General features: G+C 35.9%; 1 protein-coding gene across 1 annotated transcript in view; it reads right to left on the bottom strand.

Moving 5' to 3' along the window:
- LOC129265788 (Na(+)/citrate cotransporter-like) overlaps positions 1-17,055 on the bottom strand; it is a 38,370-nt gene that overhangs the window by 20,546 nt on the left and 769 nt on the right. The window contains exons 2-5 of the mRNA XM_064101488.1: positions 16,749-17,014; positions 11,629-11,803; positions 10,130-10,200; positions 8,854-9,033 (exon numbers count right to left, since the gene is read on the bottom strand). Coding sequence (XP_063957558.1) covers positions 8,854-9,033; positions 10,130-10,200; positions 11,629-11,803; positions 16,749-17,014 — 692 coding nt within the window. The remainder of the gene's footprint in view (positions 1-8,853; positions 9,034-10,129; positions 10,201-11,628; positions 11,804-16,748; positions 17,015-17,055) is intronic.

Below are 17,055 nucleotides of genomic sequence, written 5' to 3'. Positions count from 1 at the left end.
AGAGAAAACAATTTAAGAAGTATTTTGTTTTTGTTGTTATATTTTCTTGACTGAAAGATAAATCGAATATAGTATAGTTATGTAAAAGAAGAACTAACAGAAACCGTAATACCCCTTCCCACAGTCTCATTCATTGGTAAGCCTGTGATACTAGGCCGCCATTTGTGGAACCAGTTTTGTCTGCATGATCAATGACTGGAGGAAATCTTCCTCGGCACTGCTAGTGGGTTTATTCGACCACCCCTTGAAGACGTCGTAGCCCACGATGAGCTTGACAAGATCGATGTCATGCCAACAGCTAAAAAAATGATATTAAATCATCCACAGACTGCTAACCTGTACGTATTCATCGCAAATGTGACTCTTTAATACTGCTGTTAGTGTATCAAGAATTGCATCATACTTCAAAAAAATTGTATTTTATATTTTCTTTTCTATACAAAGAAATTGCAACGAATTCCTAAGGTCATATGTTTGAATCATTTTAATCTTTGTGAAACCAAATATTTGTTTAAAGGTGAACCTTAATGTTGTATGGAACCATTGTGAATTATCGAAATGTGTTTGTTTGTTTGTTTTGATCAAATTCACCAGGCATAATGTAATATTTCTCCAAAGAGTAATAAAGATGGTAATTGATTTTACCTAGTTCATAATCATTAAACAAATCTACAGACTTATTTAATACCTGTTTGTATTTCCCGAGACGAGTGGTGACATTCGAATCATTCAAAGCTTCCCTCAAAACTTACCTTTACAATTCTTCCTTTAAGTTTTAAGTTTAATCTTGTCAATATCAAAAGATTATTCCTTTATTTTTTGTTGAAGTATAGCTATTGCACTGCTTCATTATTCGAACATAATTCATATGTCATTGTATTTCTAATAATTCATTTTGCTTTACTTATTGTATTCGAACTATTTAATTAACATCATTGCTTTTATTATTATCATTTTTTTGTATTTCCCAACTTGAGTAGGCCGTTTTATTACCTAATTTGTAATTTGTAATATGATAATACTTTACACTGTACATTTCCTTTCTTGTTTGTTAAATGTTCAATTATATTAATGTATGCTATTTAATCGTTTTGTTAAGCGCTTAGAAACATCATGTATTAAGCGCTATATAAATACAATGTATTATTATTATCATTATTCTGTTATTATAGGCCTTCTCCTGCTTTAGGCATATTTTCCATCACGTCCGTGGGACTAGAATTGAGTATATGAATGTTTTAGGGAAAATGCACGAAATAAGAGGTGGCAAATCTAATATAAAGTCAGCCTCTTCTAGAGATTCCACAAGGCTCAGTTTTAGGGCCTCTATCATTTTAAATTTATATTAGGCTCCCATTCCACCTAGGAGAGACCTTTGAAGGACCTTTGAAAGTCCAATAATTGGCAAGGTCTTACATCAGTCTCCAAGATCACTGAAATTTGTCATCTCTGTGGAATGGCTCAGAAAGACTCCTCAAAGATACTTTTTGTCTTACTGGACTAAGGCAAGTCCTGTTGTTATCTTTCAATGGTCTTTCAGAGATCTTACAATGATCTCTCACGAGTCTAACAGTGATCTCCGCAAAAATCTTGAGAGACATGGAAACACGAAAAGAACTTCGAAAGAACACAGAAAGACCACTAAAAGACAACCAAAATACTTTTTTTGCTGAAAGACCGCTGAAAGACTGTTTTGAACCGTTCAAAAAGTTTTGGGACTCATAAGGACCATGAAGACTACTGAAAGATCCATCAGGAATCGTGAAAGACCTCGGAGATCTTTGAAAGTTGATTTAAGGACCTTTTAAAGATCAAGCAAGTTTCTTGTTCTTAGGGCAATCTTTCAGAGGTCTTGTTGTCTGTGGAATGGGGGTTTTAGTGATCTGGGCCCGTATTCCATAAACGAGATAAGTATGCTTAAGTAAAAAATCTAAGCATTTTGTCTTATTTTCTGTCTAAGATAAAAATTCTTAGCCAAAACGCGTATTCCATAAAGAATTGGCTAAGAATTTTGTCTTAGAATTTGGCTAAGAGGTTTTGCGCAACTAAGACAGATATAGGATGAATGGCTAAGTAACTTTTCTTAAAACTGCAGATTCTGTATTTCATAAATACAACATGGCTAAGAATTTAGCCCTAACTTTAAGACAGTTGTGAGCTGTCTTAATTGTTGTAGTTTCAAGGCAATTTCAGCCAACAAAATTTTAGAATTTATACCTATATTGCATTTCGAGCTCCTACCTCATTTTTAAACCGATTTTCATGAAATTTGGAACACACATTAGTCTTAAGGTAAGGAGGTGGAAGATTTTATTCTCTTTTTTCTTTTTCAGATATTGTGTTGCCATGGTAACAATATATTATGGCCCAAATTTTGCCGCTTAAAATACTTCATTAGTTTTATACCAATTCTCATGAAAGTTGGCTCACACATTGGATTTGAGGAAAAGATGTGCAAGACACATTTTTGCATGAGTCGGAAAATGTGTTGCCATGGTAACGGTATATTATGGCAAAATTATGTATAAATCTCGCTGTTCCAACTATTTCTCTAGTTTTTAACCAATTTTCATGAAATGTGGCACAAACATTAGTCTTGATGTGAAAATGTGCAAAACATATTTCATGCCTATATAACAAAATGTGTTGCCATGGTAACAAATAAAATACCAAAAATAAATGAAAATCTTGTGATTGAATTACTTTATCAGTTTTCAACTGGTCTATTCTCCTAAAAATTTGGCATACACATTAGTCTTGAGTTGAAGATGTCTAAGACATATTTTTGCCTGTATCAAAAATCGTGTTGCCATGGTAACAACATATTATTTAACGCAAATAAGGTGAAAATCTTGTAGTTTGAATTCCTTCATCTCTTTCCAACCAATGCTCATGAAATTTGACACACATCAGTCTTGAGTTGAAAATGTGCGAGAATATTTTTGTTTGTATCAGAAATCGTGTTGCCAAGGTAACAACATATCATACGCCAAAATAAGATTAAGACAGTGGTCAATCCTAACTTTTGTTTGGCTACATAGAAAACTACATGTAGCTGTGGGCTTAGTTATCGTTTTTAATTTTAGGGTGGGGGGGGGGGGGGCTAGACCTCTAGATCTCAAACTACAGCCCCTAGCTTTAGATTTAAGCCAAAGATCAAGATCCGTCAGTCCTAGAAATAATCCAATGCTATATATCCCTAGCTTACTTCCTTTTTCAGGCCTAATGTTAGATGAATAGATCTAGACTAGCCTACATTTACTATTTTTTAGAACTAGAATCTATAGGCCTGTTTTGATAGAGTCTACAAGTCTCTACTCTAGATCTCGACCTATTACTTAGATTGATATAATTCTACTTCTAGATCTAGATAGGGTCTAACTTTTAGTCTTAGTCATTTAGTCTATATCTAGGCCTACGTTAGAGATTCTAGATCAAACAGTAGACTAGTCTGACTAGATCAGCCAACGTTAGGGCTACCGACTAGGCTAGAAATAGAATCTGGAATGAATAAAAGAAAGCATAGCCATACTAGGCTAGGCCGCCTAGATCTTAACTAAATTTTTATATAAATCTAGGCCCCAGTCTAGACTGAGCTGTTGGTCTAGGTTTTACTTTAGGCCTGTTTTGTAGAAACCTAGATCTAAACAAACTCCCCAAAATGTATAAAATAAAAACTCCTCCGAACAAACAGATGGACCTAAAATTAAAAGAAGTAGATCTAACTTAGTTAGATCTAACTTTTTTACATAGATGTCTAGGTCAGGATTAGATCTAAGTTTAGGCGTAGTTGGCAAGCAATGCATAGCGATAGGTCTAGCACTGTAGACAGGAATAACCGTCGTTTCTGGGGATTTATTTAAAAGTTTCTGACATTTACTGTCATGTCACATTGGTGAGATTAGGGTCTAGGCCAACGTAATGTTGGACTGTCAAGTGTCTTACTCGTAGTTCACGTACGTGCAACCCGGAAATCTTATGGGCGCCGCCATTAATTTTCCATTTCGTCAAACTTCGCGCTGATTGCTGGATCCTTTTTTGGTCTCATGAAATCTGAGCCAATCACAACCATCGTTCCCTTACAAAATATGAATATGCATGATTATAAAAGAGATTTTTACCCTCTTTCATATCATATATATTTTGTTATGGTTCTTAGTTGAAAAATAAATTAAAATATCGCTTTAAATGACCCATTTTTCTCATTAAAAAAATTAATTTAAAATAGATATATTTTAGTCAATCATATAAAAAAACTGCAACTTTTTTATTAATTCTTTCAAAAAATATATTATTCTAAATGATCACCCCGATCTTTTTCTCATTTACAATTACAAGTGTTAAATTCATCCTGAGGCTGCAGTGCCATGTGAAGAACAGCAAATTCAGAGTGAAATATTGTGAGATTTGACATATGTATCTCTGGAGGACGATTTTTTGGAAAGTAAGGGATATTTAGAATTATCGCTCGAAGGATTCAAAAGAATACATTTCAATCGTTAATATTTGGGTGGCTTTTGAAATAATGTTGCTAATAAATATGTTTTTTAATAAAAACTAACGATAGATAAAGCCGCCAACATGTGAATTTCACCGTACGCTGCCTTCTTAGGCGCCCGTGCGTAGCGGCCTCGATTTTCCCTGGAACGCGGTGGCCTGTGTAGTCCCATATTGGACTTTCCGCGTTACATTGAAATTTAACCTACTCATAGTTATTCATGATCCTTTCAAAATATAACTAAATGTTGTAAGATTCAAATCTGTAGGCATATCAATAATATATGTATTCATGAATATCATTTGTGAATTTTAACCAGTTTGAGATACAAACACGCTTTCAAATTCAATATTCAAAGTGAGTGACTGAGCTGAAATAGGTGAACTGCTCCAACTCGCGACTGATTGTGCAAGTCAAGCCAAGGCAATTGACTGTTAATATCTTCCATTATGCCGATTAAATAATGTTCAGTTAGATCCATCTTACCTTTGTATTTTTGTGCTCAACGCCAGGTCAACGGTACTTGATAGTTGAGTTGCTCGCTGACCAGGCCAGGTCCACGTCCACACGGGGGAGGGGGCGGGGGTGGGGGATCAGTCCGGGGCATTTTCAATGATTTTCTTTAAAATTAGACAACCCCATATCTGCATTAACATTTAATGCAATTTTTTTTTATAGATCTTTGATACAAAACTTTCTTTATTTCATCTCGATCACTACCATCTCTCTCGCTCTCTTTCTTGGGGTTAAGGCCAGAAGGGTACGTGCGTTGAGGGCTCTTCTGTCAAGATAGCCTATTCATCATGATATACGCACATGTTTCTCATTGATATCTTGCTGTTTGGGTCTGAATCAAAATTACCTCATCAATACAGTGAATAAAGAGATTGATCTGGGTACATATTGTTGCCTTGACTAGAGATCAGAAATTGATTTATCAGCATTTTCCTTTTTTCACATATGTTTCTGACATCTGCTAAATCTTGAATATTTTGCAAAACACACGTAGTGGACAGCATGAAGAGTGATTAGAAATGATTACAATTATTTTGCTCTTTTCTCATCGAATATAAATTTTCTTTCAAGTAATTTCGTATGGTTATTTACTGTAATTGAGATTGTGGTATGAACAAGAATATTTTTTTTAATTTTATTTAATATTACTTCATATTAATTTTCTTATCATGACCGCTGAATCCATAATCATATTCGGTTCAGAGTTTACCAGGAGTAATCTGTCTAGCCAGGAGCAAGCAAACATGGTTCGCATGCTTCAGAAACAGATTTTGTTTCAGGTAAGAATGTTCATGCCCTGGCTACTGATGAAGAGCATGCATGTTTAGTTTTGTTTTTAGTTTGATAAAAATTGTATTTTAACAAGATTACCACAATGAGCATATTTTCCTTGCATGTTGAGAGTTAATCAGAATGTGTAGAAATGAGGGGGGGGGGCAACATTATGATTGTCTACATTAAAAACTCAATGATTGTATTAAAACTTACAAGACCAGTAACAGTGAGAGAGAGAGAGAGAGAGAGAGAGAGCATAAAGGAAGATTAATTTGCTTTATGAAATTGTGTTGTTCACTTGCCTTCAATACAGGTCTACATTGTTCTGTTTACCTTTCGTATAATAATATTTGAAATTCAATATCTATAATGTGTTGTAAATTTTTTTAATAGGGGCCAGCCAGATGAAGAGTTTTAAACATTAAATTCATTTAATAAATTTCTCCTCAAAGTTTCCAAGGGAAAATAAGAGACATAAGCTACCTCCAACTCCACTCGTGATAAACATATAACATTACCATGAAAAACATTTATATAAATACTAACACAAAATAAAAAAAGAATCAAACTACAAAATTGCAACATTTACATTATAATAGCAATAAATAATAAACATGATTTTTACATAAACAAGTACAAATTGGCAAAATGATTGAAGGAATAACAGCCAGTGGAAGAAGTTACATTGAACAGCCATTATGATTATTATTATCATTGTCATTAATTTATTTATAATTATTATTTTATTTTAATTGTTATTATTATCATTATTATTATTTCCTGCTGCAAAAATATAAAACCAATCATATAATTTCTTTGTGATTGAGTATATTGGCACAGCTACACATGTGGATGTGGGGCAAGGGGAGGGGTAGGGGTGTACATCCTTTTCATCACAATATTGCTCTTTTAGCTTTAATTTTCTGGTAAATTTTTCAGGAAAATTCAAAACTGGAACTCTCTTTGTCTTACTAGGTATTTTAATGCCACAGAATCAGCACGATTTTGTAAGATTTGGGATGTGGTGCTCCATAGACACACACATAATGACACAGTACACACTATAGGGGCCTGCGGACAAGGGTAGATTCAAGACTCAATAGCGGGAAAGTTTGAAATTAACACTTGTAATTGTCAATGAATAAAGTGTTGCAAATGACCTAAATAATACAAAAAATCATGAAATTAGGATACAATAAGTTGCAGAATCGAGATATTATTGATGATTTGAACTATACCCAAAATGTGCAAGAGCACCACCGTAACTCGGGAGGACGTGCGACGCCGGGGAAGAAGGCTTTGTTTTACTCATTAAACATCATGAGTATTGATGAATGTTATATGTATTGATTCGTTATACATTCCTAAATTCGAAAATCGACACGACTTATTTGCCGGACCATCCCTAAATTAATTATTGTGGCCTAAAGTCACCTCATAATTACGAGCCTGTCTCTTACGATTTTTTTTGGTAAAATTTGACGAGCGCCCTCTCGCAACGTAGTGGTGAAATTAACCAAGATGGCGCGACACATATACTTTCCATTGACTGCGTGTAACGTGCACGTACGTGAGTTTAGCAGAAAACCCAAAATACAGTCGGAGACTGAAGGTTTTGGTCTAACTTTAACCAAGTCAGATAGTCCTACATGTAAATCTATCCCTGTCCTAAGTAAGGCTAAGCCAGGCTTAGTCCCGAATGTTGTTCTAGGCCTAGACCAATACTATTTAGGTCTAGATCTATGTACTATATGTAGCTTCAGTCTCGGTTGCTCCACTATGGCATCCCACTAGACTAACAATAACATTGTAACAAAGTTACGTTTTGCAGCCTTCATGAAAGTAAAAAAGTCAAAACAATGTTCAATTCTCCTCAAAACAGACGGATATTTTATAGATATTGGGCCTAGGCTAGATCTAGGCCTAATGTTAGACCCAAGACTAGTCTCAAAAGTTACAAAAAAAAATTCCCTTAGGGGGCCTAGGTCTACTTAAACTGAAGTTAAAGTAAACTGTCGAGAGGAATATATAGTTTATATTTTGACAAACAAATAACAATACATGAAAAGTAATAAATGGGACTGATACACAAAAAAACTGTGCAAGTCACTCGGTTTGGGATTGAAATGTTTTGGTAATTAACAAAATATAGACAGGTTTAATAAAAAGTTCTTACCATATATGGGTGATAAATGCTCTTCTCTTACTACAATAGGTGTAATTAGTTTCAATAAAATCCAAAGTTTTCAGAAAAAAACAACTTCAGTTACATTTTTGCAAGTTTGTTGCAGTCACCCCTGCAGCAATTTATTATTGAGAAGGTCGCTGAAGGTCATAGAATTTGAGACTTTGGCTTAGCCATATCGCCTGACTTGAGACAAATGTCTTAAAGTTTATAGAATATCGTTAGGGAAGATTTCTTAGACAAGCAAAATGCTAAGACAAATTGCTAAGACTTAAGCAAAAAGCTTATCTTGTTTATGGAATACGGGCCCTGGCTTCTAGTATTAAATCAGGAAAGATTATTATGTTTGCTCACGATGCAACTCTGTATGTTTGTGGTAGTACTATGGAACTGACGAAAATCAACTGAACTCTGCAATGAATGAAGTCTATGACTAGACATGTAAAACAGAATGATACTAGACAATAAAAACCCCAAAGAAGTGTTTCTTGGTTCTCGGCAGTGATTATGAACTTTGCAGGGTGACACATTATCTGTTAAAAAACAATGAAACTATTTTAGATTGTGTATCACAACACAAATGTTTGGGTTTGATAATTGATGATACTTTGACATTCAAGTACCATGTTGATTTAATTGTGAAAGGCTACAAAAGCTTGATACAAAAGAAAAAAAAATTACTGTGGAACAGCTAAAACGGTTTATTGTAAAAAGGGCAAAGGTAATAATGGCAGAGGTAAAAATGATAGACGTAATAATGACAAAGGTAAAAATGGTAGAGGTAAAAGAGATTGACTTGGATCGTTATTATATCCATGCACTTAATTGTCGCCGGAGCAGGTGCCATGGAATATGTAAGGTTTTGGGAACTTTTCTATACCTTTCAACAACAGCAACGCAGACCACATTCGCTGGGGTACCAACTAAAGATCCCGTCCCACCTACATTGGCAGCATAGGGAATGCAAAGGAAAATAGCTTTGCATAGACGTAGATGGCGCCTGGCTTGATCAACCGAGGACGGGCTTGGTGGAGGATCGACCATCGAATCCATCTCTTCCCTGTATTGCAAGAGTTATGATAAAATGTATGGTCTCGTTGTTCGATTTTTTTTTCTTTCATAAGAAAAAAGACTTTATCGACAAATTAAGGCCTATCATTAATAGGATTTGCTAATCTCATTATGGTATTTATCATATTCCATTAGAATATAATAAAGGGGCCAATATTATTGATAGTATCATTTTCGACTGGAATTAATAAAGGATTTGATTTGATATTGTTTTATTTCCACATTTTGATAACAAAAGTATACAATAAAAACGCTGTCTAATACTTTATAAAACTTTTAAATATTAAGAACTTTACACAAGTTGTATAACAACTTTATTGTTAATTAAATTAATTTTTTTTACGATTGTTTAAACCGTTTAAACTACTGTAAGGTAAAAAAGTAAAGCGTTGTATAAAAATTTCAAACAGCATTTTACTATGTATAACAAAATAATAAGCACACATTTTCAATCATAATGATAAACATACATATAATTATTCTATATAATATAAGTTATACTTGGAATATTTTGTTTTCATTATTGAAACATGTATGTACTAAATATATACTGTATATACAGTATATATATGTATATATATATATATATACATATAAATACATTTATACATGTTATATATATAAATTATGCAGTGTATGTACTAAATTTATACAGTACATATATATATGTAATATATACACACACACACACCCTCACACATATATTTATATGTATATATATATATATATAAATATATATATATATATATATATACATGTAATATATATAAATTATGCAAACAGGTGATTACATATGTTCAAAGGGGATAAATATTTTTTAGATTTACTGTAAATATCATCAATATTTAGAAAGATTGGAGACCGCCATCTTTAAGCTGGGAGTTTAAAATTTATGGAGGCCTCGGAAGGACAGGGGTAAGAAAACCAGATTACGTTACAATAAAAGAGACTTATCTTTTATTGCCAAATCAAATTATGGAAAATAAGTAAAGTGAGTAGGGAAAGAAAAATAATAAAATGAGAAAGGTATAATTATGATATTGCTAAAAGTGGAAGTGTGAATGTATAATAACGATGACACCCACCTTTGTAATTCTTGGCCGTTTCTGTTTCCTGTTATTTGTTTTTCAGGAGGCAAAACAGTTTGGTTGTTGGGCTAGTCGATAATAAAGAAAGGTGGGGGGGGGGCGTGAAGATCGAAATTCGTTTAAAAGGTTGTACCTTCGAATAATGAAATGCATCAAAACACAAGATGTCATTTATTGTGTGCTTAGATACATCAATCCTCAATAAAACATTCAAAAAGTAACATGAATGTCATACAGCAACATTAAAGAATTCATAATTACCTAGGGGAAAAACACTGCATCATTCCAAATTATAAGAGAGGAGGGAAGGGAGAAACGACCTACAGAGAGGGAACGACTCTCACGTGACAAATATTGAGGCGTTAGGAGCAATAACTACAACTAGGTCAGATAAAGATCTGTACCAATAACGTTTGTGGAATAATGGTGATGACGAATGTCAATATCAATGATAACGCTGCTAAAAAAATAATGAACTCCACCAGAAAATGTACACATTTAAGTGTTCAAGTTATGCCATGTTATAGATATTTTATTGTTAGGTCAGGTGATAAAATATTACATTCAACAAAGTTTGTGTCTCTGAGCTCACCAGACATTGTAGTGTTGTTGTCTAATTTCAACAATCAGCATGAAGGAAAGCATTTTCTGATTGGGTTTACTAACTTTCTAGCACCACTGTAAATAATTATGACACTTTAAAAATCTTATTACATTAGGATGCGCGTAATTCCCTTGATCTTGATCATCTCATAGCATAAAATGCTTTGAATAATGTCAATGTCAAAAAATACAAGTTTTTATTAGTTTTTTTTCAGTTGACGATTATTCATGATTTGAGAGAGAAAATATATTTGGGAGTATGAAATATACTGATATCTTATTGCAATTTGACAGCTTTATCAAATCGTTACCGTAAAATGACCCTAATGAAAATGTTAATTCTGATGTTTTAGCCATAACACTGTTCGTTCCGGTTTATAGACCTATATTTCCATTTTATACAATGATCTTCCTGACATGCATAAATGCTTTCAGTCGCATTTTATCGCGTCAAGGTCTAATGGCAAGGCAGCCGCAATAACATATTGATTTGAATATATTTGTAACTAAATAAAGCATATTATTACTGAACATTTCATTTCATGGATCAAAAGAAAATCTCATGACATTTAAAATTCCGTTCATTTTTACAAAACGGTTACAAGCATAGAACACGCCGAAAAAGCCGACATATATATTTGGTAAAATGGAAAATCTTGATGTAATCATAATTATACAGAAAAGTTGTTTATATATTGTTCATGGAGGAAATATAGGGATTTTTTTATTCATTGAGTAAAATATAAAATTTGCATAATCTGATCTAAGACAATTGCTTATACACTAGCGAATATTGGACCCCTGCCCAACCCCCTGGTCATATCGGATAACCACATTATCCCATACATCGTTTAATAAATTATCTTTGCTACACTTTGATATTGAAGCCACACCTTGTATTTTCCGTTTTCTCCGAGGTCGCACTCCATCTCATGCTCGCCGTCGTTGTCTTGCTTTCTGATCTCATCGAGCACAGCTCGAGCAATGGGGAGCATCATGGCTGTCACGGCTGTATTACTCATCCATGACGACAAAAAGGCTGTACCACTCATGAAACCCAGCAACAACCTGAATTAGGACATCAAAAAAATGAATAGTTGAAATCCGTATGAAGATTATGAAAACAATCTCATAGAATTGCGAGATCTCACCTAAGGCATTCTTATTTCCATTTACTTAGAAGTCAGAACCAACAAAGGCGTGCCGAGTCGACCGATTTAGTCTATTGTACTCTCTTCAAAGGAATGCCAGCGATCGCGTTGTAGCCGGTATTCCCGACCTTTCGTTGGAGAACGCGAACGCTTATTTGCGACGGTAGTTGATTTTGGAAGAGACTTTTGGGCCCGTCGTCATGGTCGTAAAACTCTGTCCTGCAATGCAAATTGTGTGACATGAGATTTTTTTCGTTTCGCATCTGGAACGGAAACATTCAATTTGCGTTTCGTGTGCAAAATTCTGGTTGCTACTATGGTAACAGCGATATATCCGATTTAGGACGACTTTCCAAAGCCACATTTGGTTCCTCCCAGAGCTCGAGAGGCCGCCCGGGGGGCCCACTTCCATTGAAGAGTGGATACCAGGCGCGACCACACGTAAAAATGGAAATAGTGGGCAAGTACGTTACGTATAGGCCTATGTAACGTTATAAGGGTGTCAAAAACGATGTTTAAAATACTGAAAAAGGGGGATATGTTTTCAATACTTGTAGGGTTTCACAAGCTAAATACTTGTTAAGAGATGCATTTTCATAATCTGGAAAAGCCTTGCTTCCCTTGTTTAGGGTGCTATTCGAAACCGCATGGTCGTGCCTGGTATCCAATCATCAATGGAAGTGGTACCCCCGGGAATTCGAATCTAATCCCCATTTCTGGGGAAAGTAAAGCATAATGCCCATTACATTGTGTGCTAGAGGCATATCGTTTGTGTAGAAGTAAACAAAATTTAAAAAAAACCCGCACGTATACATGCTGTGTACATAATCAACGCATGCGAAATGGTTTCGGCTGGAGAGGTGACTTGACCCATGGGATCAATTGCCAGAGATCCATCAATAATCCACATTAAATGCAATATCGATTCGATGGACTGTAATGATCTATATCTAAGCCTTAATTCAGTAACTTTTTCCTCACTCAATATGTACTCGATTTGTTTGAAAAACCACTTTCTTATCCATGTCATAATCAAAACCCCTCAAAAAAAGTTTGGAAATCTGTGTTTGGCCATTAATTTCTCCCAACTCCCAATGTTACACAATGCATATTTTACATCACTCAAAAGATCATTTAATTCTCTTTAAAATGATACCATGCTTGTTATGATCATACCATCACGAAAAGAGCAGGATTCAAAAGTGTTGGATGAGGTCTGAATTGAAAAGCTGCAAAACGATCATAAAAGTTTGGAAATCTGAGTTTGGCCATTAATTTCTCCCAACTCCCAATTTTACACAATGCATCTTTGATATCATTCAAAAAATATTTACATTCTCTTTAAAATGATACCATGCTTGTTATGATAATGCCATCACGAAAGGAGCAGAATTCAGAAGTGTTGGATGAGGTCTGAATTGAAAAGCTGCAAAATGATCATAAAAGTTTGGAAATCTGAGTTTGGCCATTAATTTCTCCCAACTCCCAATTTTACACAATGCATCTTTGATATCATTCAAAAAATATTTACATTCTCTTTAAAATGATACCATGCTTGTTATGATAATGCCATCACGAAAGGAGCAGAATTCAGAAGTGTTGGATGAGGTCTGAATTGAAAAGCTGCAAAATGAGCAGAAAGGGTCATGAAGGGTCAATACAGAACACGATTCTTTTGTGTGTCAAAGAGATGAAAATCCATTCAAATCAAGCCCCTGCTTCTGTAGTAATGGTTCTGTGAGATAACATGGTTTGAGTCATGGTTTGAAATACTCATGCATGTTTGTTTGTTTGTTATGTGTTTGCTTGTGCAGAGGTGTGTTTGATTCCATGCTAATATTGATGTTAAGGTGCATAAAAACAATTAAAAGAAACCGCTGAGAAACTCACTCATCACCAAGGAAAAAAGAACAGTGACTTTTAATATTGTGTCATTTTGCAACTTTTGAATTTTTGACCTTGCCCCACATTTCAAGGCACTGCACCTCCATGTGAACCATAATCATATCATGTAGGGTATCAATTTAAAGAAAATTACATGATCTATTCATTGATATTAATTACACATTTATATTTACTAAAACCGATGAGGAATTGTCGATCAAAGTAAAAAGAAACCGCTGAGAAACTCACTCATCACCACGGAAAAAAGAACAGTGACTTTCGATTTTGTGTCATTTTGCAACTTTTGAAATTTGACCTTGCCCCATATTTCAAGGCACTGCACCTCCATGTGAACCATAATCATATCATGTAGGGTATCATTTTAAAGAAAATTAAATGTTATATTTATTGATATTAAGTACACATTGATTTTTAATAAAACCAAGGAGGGATTATCGATCAAAATCAGATTTCCAAACTTTTTTGAGGAGTTTATTTTAGGTCCTGCATTTCGAATATCTCCAGCCATCAGTAGTAATATACATGCATGTATGGTGCGGGTGTCGCGAGAAAGAATTTTGCACACGATCGAAAAGCAGATCTGTAGGGCCTGTAACCCCCTGTAAAGCCCCTTTCACAATTGACGTACGACTATTTGCGACCTTTTGGTCGTGCGACAGGCTGCAACAGGCATCAATCGCTAGTCATCTCATAAGATCGCACAGAGGCTTTCACAGTTGCAACAGCTGTCGTACAACAAAAACAACCAGTAAACCTCGTTGCACGAGTAAGTCGCATATGCTCTTATTGTGCTCGTGCGATCACATGCGAGTGTTGCACGAGGGATTGCGAGTGGAACGGTCGCATACATGCGAATGAAACGGTAGTGCAATGTTGTAAGCCGTTGCGATCGGTCTTGCAACAGTCTTATAGCCCATATTATTATCGCAACCAGTCGCAAGACAGGTCTCTGTACATGTAGGTCGCTTGCACATGTGCAAGTGTTGCACGACCTCCAGTCAAGTAAATGCGACTACTTAGTTGTACCACCTCTCGCACCAAGTCGTACAACGTTGAACAACACTCGCACGATGATCGCCCGACCGATGGTACGACCCGGGTACGGCCTGATGCGAGTGAATCGATCGTATTTGATCGCGTTCGGATTTTGAACATGTTCAAAGTTCAGATGTGACCAGTCACGACCACCTCGAGTTCTTTCGACCGTCTACAACGACTGCGAGTGCTCGCAAGACACCAAGAGATCATTCGTGCAACAACAAGAAAAAACTGTTGCAGGCGGTCGTAAACTGGTCGGACGTCAATTGTGAAAGGGGCTGAACGGTCGCATACATGCGAATGCAACGGTAGTGGAATGTAGTAAGCCGTAATTTCGATCGGTCTTGCAACAGTCTCATATTATCGCACCCAGTCGCAAGACTGGTCTCTGTAGGTCTCCAGCACTTGTGCAAGTGTTGTACGACCTCCACTCGACTAAATGCGACTATACTTAGTTGTGCCACCTCTCGCACCAAGTCGTACAACGTTGAACAACACTCACACGATGATCGCCCGACCGATGGTACGACCTGTTGCGAGTGAATCAATCGTATTTGATCGCGTTTGGATTTTGAACATGTTCAAAGTTCAGATGCGACCAGTCACGATCACCTCCGACCACCTCGAGTTTGTGCGATCGTCTACAACGACTGCGAGTGCTCGCAAGACACCAAGAGATCGATCGTGCAACAACAAGAAAAAACTGTTGCAGGTGGTCGTAAACAGGTCGTACGTCAATTGTGAAAGGGGCTTAACACAAAGCTTAGCATTGATTGTAGAGCAGTTCTCTACGTTTGATTCTTATGACTATAATGTACAATCAATCATAAAAATCAAGTGTATGATTAAGCGTTAACTTTTTTGTTAGGGGACCCTAATATTAGCGTCCGTGAGGATTGCGAAAGGTGGCAATTATTAGGGTGACAAGGGCACGAATGTTGTTTTTTAGTGTCATTTTATCGCAATATCGAGTAATACATTTGGAAGTATTTGCCCTTTATATTACTTAAGACATTAATACTGTCATGAAGCATATCAATATTCTCGTTAACATATCCTCTTTTGTGTCGAATGCTGATATCTTGTATTACTTGTTGATGTTTATGACCAAATACAAAGATATCAATGCACATGCAATTTTTTTTACCAAAAACATTAAAGTTTTGGAATAAATTCAATTTTTTCAAAAAAAATATATTAACCGGTCCTGTCCAGAAAACTATTGCAATCGAATTCTACTATCTAAATCATAGTGAAAAGCGTATTCATTCAAGATTTTCCCATTGTCTGTGGAAAAAAATTATGGAAATAATCGATTTTCATGAAAAATCCCAGATGGCCGCCAAATTTGCCAATTTTAAACCCCATGGGACACGATTTGGTAAAGGGAACATGAAGACAGTTGGTTAAAACTATATCATGATGGTGCACGTGAACCCCCATTTCCGACTCAACTAGTAGGGCAAAGTTTTAAACGAAGAATTGAAGTTGGCCATTCGATTAGTGTAATGGTGATGACCAGTAGCGTACCGTGAACCGCAGGAGACAAAGCATTGGGGGGGGGGCAGTGCATTGTCTGTGAACAATGCTTTGCCCCCCCAATGCTTTGTCTCCTCCGAGTCACGGTACGCTACTGGTGATGACTGATAATGATGGTGAGGATGATGATGATGATGTGGAGGTGATGATGATCATGATGAGGATGGTGAAGTTTTTATTGATGATGATTGTAATGATAGAGAAAATACTAAGAAGGAAAATGGGAAAAGAAAAAGAATAAGATCATTCCCAATAATTTTTTGATGTTTTCATGATAGCCTTAACCTCTAAGAAATGACATTCATTAATCCCGAGGCCATCAAATCCATCAAACCACAATTTTCTCAGGCTCTAGCTACCAAGATAGAACCAGTCCTTACTTCTTTGGATCCGCTCCGAACAGGAGCAATACCCGAAGAGCGAAGCGACGATGAAGGTTCTGATGTTCGATGGCGGCAGCGAGGATCAGACCCCCAAAGAGCAGGTAAGTGACATCATTGAAGTATTGCTCGATCACGGTGGGGGTGTCCCGGACACCAAAGAGAGGGAAGAGAACTATCGGGATGAGTGCCGTGACTGGTAAAGGTATCACCTCCGTCACCCAGAAGGTCCCCATCAAGAATATGGTGAAGGCCACGTATCCCATCTATTAACAAAAGATGGTCAAAATCTGAGGGATCACGGTTA

This window comes from Lytechinus pictus, chromosome 7 (genome assembly GCF_037042905.1).
Source record: "Lytechinus pictus isolate F3 Inbred chromosome 7, Lp3.0, whole genome shotgun sequence".
Classification (NCBI taxonomy): Eukaryota; Metazoa; Echinodermata; class Echinoidea; order Temnopleuroida; family Toxopneustidae; genus Lytechinus; species Lytechinus pictus.
This window is presented reverse-complemented; position numbering and strand designations above follow the sequence as displayed.